The 16,056-nt window shown below is 45.2% G+C and overlaps 1 protein-coding gene across 2 annotated transcripts in view; it reads left to right on the top strand.

The window, feature by feature from the left end:
• The window catches only part of ARNT (aryl hydrocarbon receptor nuclear translocator), a 60,252-nt gene that overhangs the window by 5,325 nt on the left and 38,871 nt on the right, over nucleotides 1-16,056 (top strand). Inside the window, exons 1-5 of one of the 2 annotated variants that reach the window (XM_069727190.1) lie at nucleotides 3,758-3,780; nucleotides 4,719-4,830; nucleotides 5,008-5,064; nucleotides 6,165-6,209; nucleotides 10,455-10,668. In XM_069727190.1, the coding sequence (XP_069583291.1) occupies nucleotides 4,721-4,830; nucleotides 5,008-5,064; nucleotides 6,165-6,209; nucleotides 10,455-10,668 (426 nt within the window). In that variant the 5' untranslated portion in view covers nucleotides 3,758-3,780; nucleotides 4,719-4,720. Of the gene's footprint in view, nucleotides 1-3,757; nucleotides 3,781-4,718; nucleotides 4,831-5,007; nucleotides 5,065-6,164; nucleotides 6,210-10,454; nucleotides 10,669-16,056 lie in introns of those variants that run through there. The other variant, XM_069727198.1, reaches the window with a different exon arrangement.

The following is a 16,056-nucleotide window of genomic DNA, read 5'->3' as shown; positions in this document are numbered from 1 at the left end:
ATCACTGAATTAAATATTCCAGTTGTAAATAATTATTCATTGCGTAGTGGAATGTGTTGAGAACAATAAAAACCTAAAAATGAGCAACGTAAATCACAACTAATATCCCACGGAGGTCTGAAGTTGGAATGATGCTCAAATTCAAAGTGGAAAATGAAGTTACAGGCTGATACAACTTCAGTGGAAATGCCTCACGACAAGGAAATGATGCTCAGTAGTGTGTGTGGCCTCCACGTGCCTGTATGACCTCCGTACAACGCCTGGCCATGCTTCTGATGAGGCAGCGGATGGTCTCCTGAGGGATCTCCTCCCAGACCTGGACTAAAGCATCCGCCAACTCCTGGACAGTCTGTGGTGCAAAGTGACATTGGTGGATGGTGCGAGACATGATGTCCCAGATGTGTTCAATCGGATTCAGGTCTGGGGAAGGGGCGGGCCAGTCCATAGGTTCAATGCCTTTATCTTTCAGGAACTGCTGACACACTCCAGCCACATGAGGTCTGGCATTGTCCTGCATTAGGAGGAACCCAGGGCCAACACCACCAGCATATGGTCTCACAAGGGGTCTGAGGAGCTCATCTCCGTACCTAATGGCATTCAGGCTACCTCTGGCGAGCACATAGAGGGCTGTGCGGCCCTCCAAAGAAATGCCACCCCACACCATTACTGACCCAATGCCAAACTGGTCATGCTGAAGAATGTTGCAGACAGCAGATCGCTCTCCACGGCATCTCCAGACTCTGTCACGTCTGTCACATGTGCTCAGTGTGAACCTGCTTTCATCTGTGAAGAGCACAGGGCGCCAGTGGCGAATTTGCCAATCCTGGTGTTCTGTGGCAAATGCCAAGCGTCCTGCATGGTATTGGGCTGTAAGCACAACCCCCATCTGAGGACGTCGGTCACTCAGACCATCCTCATGGAGTCGGTTTCTAACCGTTTGTGCAGACACATGCACATTTGTGGCCTGCTGGAGGTCATTTTGCAGGCCTCTGGCAGTGCTCTTCGTGTTCCTCCTTGCTCAAGGGCTGAGGTAGCGGTCCTGCTGCTGGGTTGTGGCCCTCCTACGGCCCCCTCCATGTCTCCTGGTGTACTGGCCTGTCTCCTGGTTGCACCTCCAGTCTTTGGACACTACGCTGACAGACACAGCAAACCTTTTTGCCACAGCTCGCATTGATGTGCCATCCTGGATGAGCTGCACTACCTGAGCCACTTGTGTGGGTTGTAGAGTCTGTCTCATGCTACCATGAGTGTGAAAGCACAAACAACATTCAACCATGACCAAAACATCAGCCTGAAAGCATTGGTACCACTCCTTTGAGGGTGTCTTGATAATTGCCAATAATTTCCATCTGTTGTCTATTCCATTTGCACAACAGCATGTGAAATTGATTGTCAATCAGTGTTGCTTCCTAAGTGGACAGTTTGATTTCACAGAAGTTTGAATTACTTGGAGTTATATTCTGTTGTTTAAGTGTTCCCTTTTTTTTTGAGCAGTGTATATATTACACATAGAAAAACACCAATACAATATGTTAAAAGTGTAAATGCTTAGTTTCAATGTAAATTATGGAAATTGGGGTATGCAAATCATGGTGAGTGATAAATATACAAATGTAGTGTGAATAGACTAAAAAACGAAGTGAAAACAGAGGGGGGGGGGGGTATAAAGATTATAAAAAAAAAAAAACAACAAACTAAAATGGGGGAAAAAACTGAAAAAAATAATGACAAAAAAAATAAATAAATAAAAAATAAATAATATGCAACATTAACATGGATATTACTCCAATTCACTTTTATTCTTGTATATTCTCCTTAAAGTATATCGTGTCTGGACATAGGATTAAGCCAGGAAGGAAAGGCCACATCTCCATGGAAGAACACTAAAAATGAAAATAGTATAAAATTATGAATTAAAAACTGAATAAATATAGGTTTATGAATAAATTATACTAAAAATGGGAAAGATTGACACCCAAGGTTTACAGGAAGGGAACAAAGCTAAGGTGTTCATTAAGGCCAAAGAGACACAACGTTTTCAAAGTCCATATCCACCTAGCCATAGAGTTTGAGGATATATCTTTGCTGAAAACGTTACCACGACATTTTAAGACATTTCGTGAGTGTGATGCCTCAACACTGAAAATTAGGGTCATCAATATGATTCAGCCTAGTAATAGGGGTGGCAAGATTAGTAATCCACTGGCGAGGCTTGAATCAAGGTGGATTTTATCTTCGGTTTTGCTGACGTACTACAGGGTGGAACGCCCACCGTGGCTGATGTAGTATGGGGGTGAAGAATGGCTACAACATGTTCCTCTGTCCAGAAAAGCGCAGTGCTGGTAACAGTTAAGATCCAGGCAGGATCGCTGCTGTCAGTGATTGATGGCAGCATTTAAGGCACTGTCAGCAGAAAGCGGAGTTGGCTCTGATCTCTGCTGTTAGAGGCAGATGTCAGTTGTATGATACAGTCGGCGTCTGGCCTCACCTGAGCTTTTGTGTATTGTGGGCAGCCCCCATTTCCCCAGTCTTCCCAGAGAGCAGGACACTTAATCCGCTGATCTTTGTGGTCCAGCCTGTATGATCCCCCGAATAAAGGGGGAACAGGGCTAAAGAGCAGCAAAAATGTTTTGGACGTGTTGAATATTTTTGTATCCTCTATCGTTTAGACTTCTTCAGAACAATCTCGCCATGGAGTATAATGTACAGGCCTGATGGGAGTTGTAGTCAGTTAGCACTGCGCAGAGCTTTTCTTAGTATGGGACGTTCTGTCCTGCAGATTTCCTCCAGCTGCAGGATGGGAAGAGTGTCAGCAGGCCTGACGTCTGCCAGGCTTCTGACACCCTCCGGGCTTATTCCACCATAACATGCAACATCCTGATAGCGCCTCATTACTAGAGGATAGAGGAAATGAAAGCAAGCTGTCAACATGCGTCTTGTGTCCTCATGCGGCCTTGTTATAGTGCTTGATTCCATGGGCTCTCCAGCTCGTGTGACACAAGCTGCGGCCAACCGGTAGTCCTGTCTCTCAGCAGATATATAATCAGCCTGTAAGGGGTTAAGGACTAATGCAGTCTTGCATCACCAAGCACAAGCATGGGATGGATGTAATGCCTCCACCACTGGGCTCTGAATTAAGCTTGTTGATGACGTTTTGGACAATGGTCGCTTCCATCCTTGTGGGAGCAGTTCGGTGGAGACCCCATTATGTGTCCCTTTATTTTCTGGTGATGCATTTCTCTTGACGATATGGTTTTTCTTAGGACGTCTATTTTCTGTGACTTGTGAAGGTCACAGGACTGTGTGCTGTCAGGATGTGATGACACCGTGTGTAATAAGGAAATGCGGTGACAGGATTACGGCAGCGCTGGGGGACCGTGGTGGGGTCGGCGGCCACGCTCCGTCCTTGGTCGCTGGCACACTACGGATGTAGTCATGTGATCTGGATTTACATAAGACAATGGCAGGACTGGCACTTCCAGAAAGTCCTCTCATCCTTCTCCTCTGATGTAACCCATATGGCTGGGATATAAATAGTGCCGCCACATGTGCGGCTTGTTTACTCTGTCACTGTGTTGGAGTGGTGTGTTCTCTCTGTGAAGTCTGTGATCTCTTGGCTTCCGATGCTTTTTTTTTTTTTTTCCCCTAACTTCTGGGTTTCGGTCCCTGTGTGTGATGGTGATGCCTCCTCCTGCCTCTCTCTGAAGTGCCACAGGCAATGCCAGTGGTATGGATGATGGCAGAACTGATTGATGGGGACTTATAGGATTCATGGTCTTGGTAATGTACATGGATGATGATCATATAATGATAATTTGGATGTTTTTGTTTTTTTTTAATTCTGATGATAGAAAAACTTTTATGTATGATGGATGCTGTGGAATGACATTGGTGGTTTGACTGGTGATTTATATGATGTGGATGGGTATGATGGATACGATTGGCGTTGGAGAATTTGGAAGGTATGATGGATGATATTTATAATTGTTTGGATGGTGATTTTACATGATGGTTTGGGGAGGCTGACTGGTGGTAGTGTGGATGATTATAGTGCCATATGGTTGCGATGGATATGATTGAGGGTATTGGAGAATTTGGACGGAGATATGAATGTTGATGAATATAAATAATGCTGACATGCGTGATGGCGGAGATGATGTTTATGACTTGCAGAAATAATTGTTATGGATGATGAGAGATGAAATTTATGGTGTGGCTGATAGGATTCCTTTTATATGTGATTTTGGTGGTGTGGATGATGTACCGGTATATTATATGATTAGTTCTCTGGGAAATTTACATGGTGGTATAGGTGATGATGCATATAATGGATGATTTGGATGATGACAGATAATTGATGCTATGGCTGATACCTGTTAGTGCTATGGAGGATTTGCATGTGATGGATGGTGATTTTAGATGGTGGTATGGATTATGATGCATAGAAAAGGATGATTTTGATGGTGCTATGGATGATTAATATAATTGGTGGTACAGATGATAATTTTTATGATTGATGTGAGTGGAATGGATGGTGATATGGATTATTCTTATAACGGATACTTAGAAATAATTGGTATGGATGATGATTATTATGGTAGAATCTTGCAGAGCCTCTTGCTGCTCCCCCGGGCCCAGTCTTGCATCAGTGCCTGTAACCTCAATTGTTGTCTCCATATCTCGGCCGTTGATTTCTTCCTCCTTTCTTGTTTCTGCAGAGATGGCGTCAGATGTCCCTTCTCTGGGGGTCGCTGTGTCCTCAGGAAACCCAGGCTCAAGTTCTCAGGCCGGCGGGTCCATGGTGCAGAGAGCCAACAAGCGTCGCTCCGGGTATGATCCCATGACTGTGTAGACAACTCTTCTGTTACCTGGTTATCATATGTTCTGGGTTATCAGATGACTGTAGTTAAACAGATAAAACCTGCTTATCAGACTGACCGGAAGATCTGTGTGCATGACGACTAGCAGCGGCCATGTTCTAAGGCTATTGTTTTCTTTCTTCCTCAGGTTGGACTTCGATGATGATGATGACGATGATGAAGACTCCGGCAGTAAATTCCTCCGGTACGGTTGCACAATTTGCACTAATGAGACCATGATATACAGTAGCCAGCCTGTCCTATTGCTACCATAGTATCTGGTGTACTGTGGTGCTCCCAGACGAATACGTTGTGACTACCAGAACAGATGTGCTGTCAGTACACCTTGTGTAGGATCAACCTGAAATGGGTACAATTGTAACCAGACCCTCAACCTGTTATTGTCATTCACTGACTGCAAGCAGAAATTCCAAACTGATCAGTGAAAGGAGCTGGCTCTGATCGCTGCTGTCAGAGCAGTTATTCTAAAATGATCAGTGAAAGGAGCTGGCTCTGATTGCTGTGGTCGGAGCAGAAACTTCAAAATGATCAGTGTTTAGAGAGCTGGCTCTGATCACTGCTGTTGGACCAGAAATCCCAAAATGATCAGTGAAGGGAGCTGGCTCTGATCACAGCTGTCGGAGTAGATATCCCAAAATGGTCAGCGAAGGGAGCTGGCTCTGATCGCTGCTGTCTGAGCAGAGATTACAAAATGATCACTGAAAGGAGGTGTCTCTGATCGCTGCTGTCAGAGCAGAGATCCTAAAATGATCTGTAAATGGAGCTGGATTTGATCGCAGCTGTGAGAAGAGATCCCAAAATGATCAGTGAAAGGAGCTGGCTCTGATTGCTGCTGTTGGACCAGAAATCCCAAAATGATCAGTAAAGGGAGCTGGCTCTGATCACAGCTATCGGAGTAGATATCCCAAAATGGTCAGCCAAGGGACCTGGCTCTGATCGCTGCTGTCAGAGCAGAGATCCTAAAATGATCTGTAAAGAGAGCTGGCTTTGATCGCAGCTGAGAGAAGAGATCCCAAAATGATCAGTGAAGGGAGCTGGCTCTGTTCGCAGCTTTTGGACCAGAAACTTCAAAATGATCAGTGAAGGGAACTGGCTCTGTTCGCAGCTGTTGAACCACTGCCATCACAGATATACAGCAGCATTTAAATGATGCGATCTCGTGGTACTGATGTATCGCCATGTCAGCCTGTTAGCTACTGAAGGTCTCCATTTGTACTCCTGTTTGTAGGTGGGGTCTAAGATCCTCTCCTATCTAATTAGTCTCTTTTACCTTGTGAATTGCAGATGTGACGACGAGCAGCTGCCTAATGACAAGGAAAGGTTTGCCAGGTAAGCTGTACCTCACTGTTGCCCGCCTCGTGAGGCCTCCCATCTGCGTCTGGTTTTTCCTATGCGGTGCGGTATATTGATGGTGTCCATACAACATTCTCTGCTTACGGCGTCCCTCTTACCTAAGCTTTGCGATCTCTTTGGGTATCACACTGGAGTCTGGGGTCTTCTTGGTATCACACTGGAGTGTGCTCTGTGCCAATATTACAAATCACCAGCAGGCCGGGCCTACACTCTGTTCAGGGCGTACACAATGCCCCCAATATGGAGGTCTGCTCCATACAGGAGGCTTCTAATGGATGACGCAAACCGTCCTTGTATTATCAGGGCAGCCAGGGGTCGTTCCTTCTCCAGCATAACTTCTGGTAGCCGTGGATCTGACCGATGGGGGCCTGCGATTCCCGCAAAGGGGGTTCTGCAGAGAATAGCGATGCAGTGATTTTTCATTTTTTTTGTGCTTTTGGTTTTTCCTTCCCTTTTTCCATACTCCATAATTTTTTTTTTTTCATATACTTTATATTCTTCCATCCATATAGCAGTATGAGGCTTGTTTTTATGGAACGAGTTGTATTTTTGAACGAGAAAAAAATTCCAAGAGCGGGTAAAAAGCACAATTCCACAATTTTTGTTTGGTTTATTTACAGCATTCACTTTCCGGTAAAGATGACCTGGTAATATGATTCTTCATGTCAGTACGAGTATGCAAGCACCAAATCTGTATAGTTTTCGGGAGTAAGAAAAAAATCAGAAATGTGTAAACTAAAAAAAAAAAAAAGTTTTTGCTTGTCGCCATTTTCTGAGACCCCTTTCGCTTTTCTTTTTTGAGAGATGGGGCTGCGGGAATGTGTTTTTTTTTTTTTTTTGCAGGTTCCTGAGTGGACATTTTTTATTAAACCCATTTTCAGTTAGATAAGTTATTCTCATCGACCTCTTGTTCCATTTTCTTTTTTTATTTTGCGTAGTTGCAAATATTTTCATCGAAGTCGAGCCCACAACAATGACAAATGTTTATTTTTCAAAGGCTTCTTTCACACTAGCGTCGGAGATTCCGACGCTAGCGTTTAACGCATTGCACAATGGAGGCAGCGGATGCATTTCTCCGGCGCATCCGCTGCCCCATTGTAAGGTGCGGGGAGGTGGGGGCGGAGTTCCGGCCGTGCATGCACGGTCGTAAAAAGCGGTCCGTCAGGAGCAAAAAACGCTACATGTAGCGTTTTTTGCTCCCGACGGTCCGCCAAAGCACGACGCATCCGTCGCTCGACGGATGCGACGTGTGGCAATCCGTCGCAAATGCGTCGTCAATACAAGTCTATGGGGAAAAAACGCATCCTGCAAGCACTTTTGCAGGATGCGTTTTTTCTGCAAAACGACGCATTGTGACGGATTGCAGAAAACGCTAGTGTGAAAGTAGCCTTATTTAATTTTTAAAGGGTGATTTCTTTATTTTTTTTTAAACCTTTTTACTTGATATATATTTGTTAGTCTCCTTAAGGGACTTGAACCTGCGATCATCCGTTCACCGGTGCTGTATACAGTAATGCCTCAGTACTGCTGTATAGAGGAAAAATTGACTGTCTCCTAGGAATGCTAGGTATTGGCTTTCACCGGAAAGCAGTCATGGCGAGTACAGGGGGTCTTCAGCATCATTAGCACACACTTGCGTCCCCCCAGCACCGCACCCTTTCATGTGTTTGTTAGGCCGCTGCCTGCCCACCTGGAAAAACTGTACACCGGGCATCTGCAGACCCCCAGTTGGTGTAAGGAGGGTTTTATGGGGACCTCTCGTCTCTTCCTGATGATGTTAGGTGGGGGGGATACTAGGGCCAATGCTTTTGTTTGCAGAGTCTGGAGAGATGAGCAAAGAATGTTTGCAGGAGCCTTATCAGTCCATGACGGCCAGAAGGGAACCCTGCAAAAAGCTTCCATCTTTCCACAATTTGGCACTGGGTGTGTGAAGTGGGACCCCACTAAATAGAAGTGTCTCCGCACCGACATTCTAGTCCACTGCTCTCACTGGTGACCTGACCCTCGGACCAACACAAAAGGGGAGCTCTTTTAGCCCGAGGAGCCAGCCTAATTACAGGGGTTAGAGGGGCTGCACCAATTCTTATGAAAAGTTCCTTACTGCATTATATATTGAGTCTCCAAATAATCCTGTTGGTGATTATAGTGAGGGCGGACTGCCCTGTCTACAGGAGCCATGCAACCTTTATTACCACCTGCAGTACCATTTTTCAGCACAGCTGATTCCCATAGGCAATAGTGAAAGAGCGCCCCCAGTGGAAGCGGACTTGGATAAGCTGCAGATCTTTAGCCTTGCCTGAGAATACAGACTCCTCAGTGCTATATTCTGCTGATCCCACCCAGATGCCGCCGTCGCGGCTCTCATTGCTGCTCCTTTTTACTTCCTGGATCCTTTTACTTTGGTTAACCACTTCTTCAGCCGTCTGGGCAGCAGATTTCCCGCGAGGTTGGCTCATTTCTCACAGTGAGTAGAACTGTAATTTGTTACTGGTTTCCTGTGTGATCTGGGGCTGCAGGACTCGCTTCCCCTCCGGCTTTGTGCTGTCCTCCACTGTGGGAGACTGTTACTGTGTGATGAGAAGTGAAAGCTGTGTTCCTCATTACGGAGTGCGGCTTCGGTTGTGAATGGAGACGATAATTATGACGTTCCTGTAGGGGAACCGGGCTGCCCTCATTCCCCACAACAAAGGAAAACAAAGTGATTTGTGTGCACGTATCAAGTGTATTATGTCAATTTATTGAATTTTAAGTGTGCAGTTTCTCTTCATCAGCATTCTTTCAGGACTATAGGTGCTGGAGCTTCCTTCCTTCTCACATTACAGCATGCATTGCTCCTGCCATTGTCTCACATCTAGTGTGACCTGACCTGAAAACTTGCCTCTGCTATTCTTGTATGCAGCTTGATTGACACAAGAGCAGAGTGACAGAGGCGCCCGTCTCACTTCATGCAGAGGCTCTCTTTATCTATCTTTCTCTCTTTTTCTTTCTTTCTCTTTCCAATGCTGTGCTATGTCCAGTATCACATCACTGATCTGGCAGTGCTTCTGATGCTCTGGAGCAGCAATCACAGTGCAGCTGGCTGTCATTGGAACAGTCAACATGGCAGCATCGCAACCCAGAGCCGCCATTATTTCTTACAGGTTTTGCTGGAATCTGCCATCACACAAGACCTGAAGGCACAATATGGCCCCCTACACTGCAGCCCCAGATTCAGACCGTGTCAGGGAATGTCTGTCTGGTTTCAGAGGAAATGCTCCAAAAGTTTTCATCTTTTTTTTTTTTTTTAAATTTCTGGTTGACCCCTTAACTGCGCAGACATTTTTTGTTCTCGCACTTGTTTTTTATCCCTTTGTTTACTTCTTCCAAGAGCCGTAACTTTTTTTTCTTTTATGTTTCCTTCCACACAGCCTTTCAAAGGGTTCAGTTTTTTTGCAGAACAACTTTGGAGTTTTTTTTTTCTTTCAGTAAAAGTTAATGGTGCAAACAAACCAAAGTGTAAAATTCTGGAAAAACTGTGTTTTTACAGATTCAGTGATTCCAATTGTTTTTTCCATTTCTTTTTGATTCGTGAAAGAGGCTTAATTCTATGTTATGTTTTATTTACCATGTATATATTTTTTTTTACTTTTTTTATTGGTCTTGAACCTGCAATGTTTTCCTGGCTTGCGTTGCATTTCAGTATATAGAAAAATGAAGGTTCTCCTATAAAGCCCAGCCACAGATGGCGTTTCACGAGAGTGCAAAGATGGAGGCGATGGGGGAGCCTGTTATAGGCTTCCAGCTGCATGGCCTCCTATGGGCACCATGCCATCAGGTTGTGGCTGGATACAAGATAGGCACTAAATGTATAATCCCTGGGGTCCTACCACCGGCACCCTGTCCACCGATCCACAGGAATTAGTCTCCTATGATCTCTGCTGGATCGGCAGAGAAGGCCGCCATGTGGCGCTCTGCCTCTATGGATGGTAATAGGGCACAGGGATGTGGGGCTGTGCTGTACTATGGCGGATGTATTATTACTGACCATGATAATACCGTCATATCCCGTAAGCTCCTGTACATGTAGTATTATACTAACGCTCTGCGTTTTTTTTCCTCACTTTGGCTTGCATGGCTGGCGTGTTACCACAGTGTCCCGTAGCCGAGAAGAGCTGGTCCACCTTACTACTGTTCTTATGCCCCGTCTTCTTTGTGACTGCTCTCTATTCTGTTCTGCTGCAGGGAGAATCACAGTGAGATCGAGCGGAGGCGAAGGAACAAAATGACGGCCTACATCACCGAGCTCTCAGACATGGTGCCCACCTGCAGTGCCCTGGCACGTAAGCCCGACAAGCTGACCATCCTACGCATGGCAGTGTCTCACATGAAGTCTCTGCGGGGAACGGGGAACACTCCCACCGATGGCTCCTACAAGCCCTCATTCCTGACAGACCAGGTGAGGCTCTGCAGTAAGGGGGATGTGGACATATGCAAATAATGTCACATAAACAGGCCTCCAAAAATGCAGACATTGATCCTACTGCAGATGGAGGAATCCAGGACTGCCTGAGGTCTCTGGCAGGGATAGGTAGACAGCTGCTAACTCTACAGGAGTCTTCAGTGTTACAGAATTGTAGAGTGTGTGTACAGTGACTTGTGAAACTATTCACTCACTTGGCTTTTTATCTATTTTCTTACATTACATCCTGTGTGTAAATAGTTTTGTATCCGATTTGTGTGTGATGCATTAGCACTAAATAATGTAAGGTAGTGAAGTGAGAAAAATCTAGGCATACATAAATTTTATTTGATCAAATAACAAAATTGACATGTGCATATGTAGTCACCCCTTTTTGCTATGAAGTCCCTAAAATTTTCTGGTGCAAGCAATTCCCTTCATAAGTCACATGCTTAGTGACAGGTCGTCCACCTGTGTGCAATCTAAGTGTTACATGTCTGACTGGGAAAGCTGCCTCAGTGACCAGAGGTAACCTCTATGACATCACTGCCGGTCACTGATGCTGCGCTCACAGCAGCTCATTCACCAGTGGTTCTCAGCCTGGACAGAAAACAGTATTTCCCCAGACATGGATTACAGCGTGGGACAGAACGACGCAGAGTTGAGAGATCTAGTTTTTTTTTTTATTTTTGTTTTCTTACAGAAGACGAGCGCTTTGGTGGAATTAGGCGTTGGGTGAGTATAACTATGTTTGTTGTTTTTAAATAGAACACTTTTTTTATCTCTAATAAAGGACTTTATTCCGGCTATGTCTGTATTTAGCATACAACTATAGGATTAGTGATGGATATGTGTCTTACAGACGCCTCTCCATTACTAAGTCGTGGGTTTGATGTCACCTGACAACACAAAGGGGACATAAAGTCCACAAATATGAACCCCACTTGCCACCGCTACAGGGCAAGTGGGAAGAGCTGGGCAAAGTGCTAGAATTGGGGCATCTAATAAGATGCAGCTTGCGGGCTGCTATTTTTAGGCTGGGGGGGACCAATATCCATGGCCCCTTGCCAGCCTGAGAATATCGGCCCCCAGCCGTCTGCTTTAGCAAGGCTGGTTGTCAAAAATGGGGACCCCACATCATTTATTTAGTTATTTAAATAATTTTATAAAAAAAAATACAACGCGAGGACCCTTCTGTTCTTGATAACCAGCCTCATTGAAGCTGACAGCTGAGGGTTGCAGCCCCCAGCTGTGAGTTTTGCCTGACTGGTTATCAAAAATACAGGGGAACCCACACTGTTCTTTTTTTAAAATTGACAGCGCAGGAGTCTGCTAGTGAACACACCCATCAGCCGCTCCTTGTCTCGCTGGTATTAGCGGCAGAAGGTGTTGGATGATGTCAGTGGATGGGACTACAGCTCCCATCAGTGACCGGAGGTAAACTTTATACCTCCAATCACAGCTGAGCGCTCACACTGTCTTTTGACCGTGTGGGAACCTTGGCTCTCTGACCTGCGGGGATGATTTCACCTACGATCAGAAGCGTTTGCCGCCCTGTCATGCACTTGACAGCATGGCAAACACTGGATGTTTGGGCCCCCCGTTCAAGTGAATGGGGTCCGGGTACTGTTCTGGTACCCGAACCCGAAAGTTTTGTAACTGTTCGGCCGAACCCAAACAACCAGGTGTTCGCCCATCTCTAGTAAAGAAGTCTACATTGGCCTTTGAGGACCTAGGGGCTCTTAAAGACTCCCTGAACAAGAAGGCAGTGGTTTTTCTGAAACGGATATGGGAATCATCAGCAGGGTCGTTAAAACTGGCAACCTGCACAGCCAGGTCCGTGATGGTGTGGCTACAGCAGCTTGAGGACAAAATCAAGAACACCACCCCTAGGGAAAAGATCTTCGCAAACCTTCCACTGATGCAGGGAGCAGCTGCCTTCCTGACTAAAGCCTCTGCAGATTTCGTCAGGTTGGCAGCTAGGTCAGCAAATCTATCAAATGCGGGCCGCAGAGCTTTGTGGCTCAAAAGCTAGCCAGGGGATGCTCAGTCCAAGGCCAGACTATGTTCAGTCCCATGTGAAGGGAAATATATTTTCGGCCAGGCTCTGGATGATATCCTAGATAAAGCAGAAGTGTTAGGCTTACTGCAGAAACAGGTTCTGGTGGAGATACTGGTTCAGCAGCAGGGGAAGGGATTTTATTCTTCCCTGTTCCTGATAAGGAAACCTGACCAGTCCTTTAGGACTATTGTCAACCTGCGAAGTCTCAACAAGTTTCTGGTCGACAGACCATTCAACATGGAGTCAATAAAGATCTTGTTCCCAGGCTACTATATGAGCATCCTAGATTTGAAGGATGCAAACTACTATGTCCCCATCCATCAGAGAGACCAGCAGTACCTGAGAGTAGCAGTATATATAGACAGACAGCTAGGGCACTTCCAATACCGGGCACTACCTTTTGGTCTATCCCTGGCCCCAACAATTTTCACCAAGATAATTTTAGAGGTAACTGCACATTTCCGAGAACAAAATGTGTTGATAGTGGCATATCTGGATGATTTTTTGGTAATTGACAGGTCAGAGGAGGACTGCAGTCATCAGCTGAGGCAGATCAAACCGCTCTGACTCGGCTAGGATGGATGATAAATATGGAGAAGTCAAGACTGCAGCCCCTAGAGGTTCAGACTTATTTTGGACTCTGAGGAACAAGCATGTCTTTTACCAGAGGAAAAGAAAAACCAGATCATAGCCCTTGTATCAGCAGTGGTTACCAACCCAGTTATGACCCCAAGGAATGCTACGTCTCTACTAGGAACAATGACTTCCTGTATTCCGGCAGTCCAATGGGCCCAGATTCACTCCAGGAGTTTACAACTGGATGTCTTAGGATAAAGAAGACTCGGAGGTCATTTAGAAGGGAAGGTAGTGCTTTCCCAAAGAGCAATCGACTCCATGGCTTGGTGGCTGGACTCGGGGAATCTGCCGCATGGAATTCTGTGGTCTTACCGGGTAACAGACGTGATTGTGATGTATGCGAGCGCAGAAGGATGGGGAGCACATCTCGGAGAGCACGTATTCCAGGGTGTCTGGTCAGAGACTGAAGGTGACCATTCATCAAACATGAAAGAGCTACTGGCGGTAAGAAAGCAGTAGTAGAATTATTTCCCCATGTAGAGTGGCACCACATTCGGGTAATGTTAGACAACCAGACTACAGTTGCCTGTATCAACCATCATGGGGGCACAAGTTCCCGGGCCCTGATGCTATCACGGTTAATTCGTTAATTAAAGGAAGAACATCAATTGAGACTAATCACACTGCATATACAGTTAGGGCCAGAAATATTTGGACAGTGACACAATTTTCGCGAGTTGGGCTCTGCATGCCACCACATTGGATTTGAAATGAAACCTCTACAACAGAATTCAAGTGCAGATTGTAACGTTTAATTTGAAGGGTTGAACAAAAATATCTGATAGAAAATGTAGGAATTGTACACATTTCTTTACAAACACTCCACATTTTAGGAGGTCAAAAGTAATTGGACAAATAAACATAACCCAAACAAAATATTTTTATTTTCAATATTTTGTTGCAAATCCTTTGGAGGCAATCACTGCCTTAAGTCTGGAACCCATGGACATCACCAAACGCTGGGTTTCCTCCTTCTTAATGCTTTGCCAGGCCTTTACAGCCGCAGCCTTCAGGTCTTGCTTGTTTGTGGGTCTTTCCGTCTTAAGTCTGGATTTGAGCAAGTGAAATGCATGCTCAATTGGGTTTAGATCTGGAGATTGACTTGGCCATTGCAGAATGTTCCACTTTTTGGCACTCATGAACTCCTGGGTAGCTTTGGCTGTATGCTTGGGGTCATTGTCCATCTGTACTATGAAGCGCCGTCCAATCAACTTTGCAGCATTTGGCTGAATCTGGGCTGAAAGTATATCCCGGTACACTTCAGAATTCATCCGGCTACTCTTGTCTGCTCTTATGTCATCAATAAACACAAGTGACCCAGTGCCATTGAAAGCCATGCATGCCCATGCCATCACGTTGCCTCCACCATGTTTTACAGAGGATGTGGTGTGCCTTGGATCATGTGCCGTTCCCTTTCTTCTCCAAACTTTTTTCTTCCCATCATTCTGGTACAGGTTGATCTTTGTCTCATCTGTCCATAGAATACTTTTCCAGAACTGAGCTGGCTTCTTGAGGTGTTTTTCTGCAAATTTAACTCTGGCCTGTCTATTTTTGGTATTGATGAATGGTTTGCATCTAGATGTGAACCCTTTGTATTTACTGTCATGGAGTCTTCTCTTTACTGTTGACTTAGAGACAGATACACCTACTTCACTGAGAGTGTTCTGGACTTCAGTTGATGTTGTGAACGGGTTCTTCTTCACCAAATTAAGTATGCGGCGATCATCCACCACTGTTGTCATCCGTGGACGCCCAGGCCTTTTTGAGTTCCCAAGCTCACCAGTCAATTCCTTTTTTCTCAGAATATACCCAACTGTTGATTTTGCTACTCCAAGCATGTCTGCTATCTCTCTGATGGATTTTTTCTTTTTTTTCAGCCTCAGGATGTTCTGCTTCACCTCAATTGAGAGTTCCTTTGACCGCATGTTGTCTGCTCACAGCAACAGTTTCCAAATGCAAAACCACACACCTGGAATCCACCCCTGACCTTTTAACTACTTCATTGATTACAGGTTAACGAGGGAGACGCCTTCAGAGTTAATTGCAGCCCTTAGAGTCCATTGTCCAATTACTTTTGGTCCCTTGAAAAAGAGGACCCTATGCATTACAGAGCTATGATTCCTAAACCCTTTCTCCGATTTGGATGTGGAAACTATCATATTGCAGCTAGGAGTGTGCACTTTCAGCCCATATTACATATATAATTGTATTTCTGAACATGTTTTTGTAAACAGCTAAAATAACAAAACTTGTGTCACTGTCCAAATATTTCTGGCCCTAACTGTAAAAGGGAAGGAGAAAGAAGAATCAGATTTTCGTAATACCCTGAAACAGGGGGGATGGGAACTGGATCCGCTAGTTTTTCAGCAGATTATGGATCGACGGGGACAGACAGAAATAGACCTGTTTTCCAACAGAAAAAAAAACAGGAAAACTAAGATCTTGTGTTTGTGTTCTTTGAACCCAAGAGAAAGACCGTATGCTTTGGATGCACTAAAGATTTCTTGGGATTTCAGGCTGGCTTGCGCATTTTCCCCATTGATGTTGATTTCGGCAGTCCAAGAGGCCACAGTTCTCACTGATGAGTAGAATGTTCTTATTAGGTCCATGGATTCTCCTGGATACTTCAGGCCTCCTCAGCCAGGGCGCCGTGTCTCCTCCTCAGAGGTCAGGTCTGCATTTGGCGG

This window comes from Ranitomeya imitator, chromosome 1 (assembly GCF_032444005.1).
Source record: "Ranitomeya imitator isolate aRanImi1 chromosome 1, aRanImi1.pri, whole genome shotgun sequence".
NCBI lineage: Eukaryota > Metazoa > Chordata > Amphibia > Anura > Dendrobatidae > Ranitomeya > Ranitomeya imitator.
The sequence above is the reverse complement of the archived record's forward strand: the minus strand, read 5'-3'. Positions and strand labels throughout refer to the sequence as shown.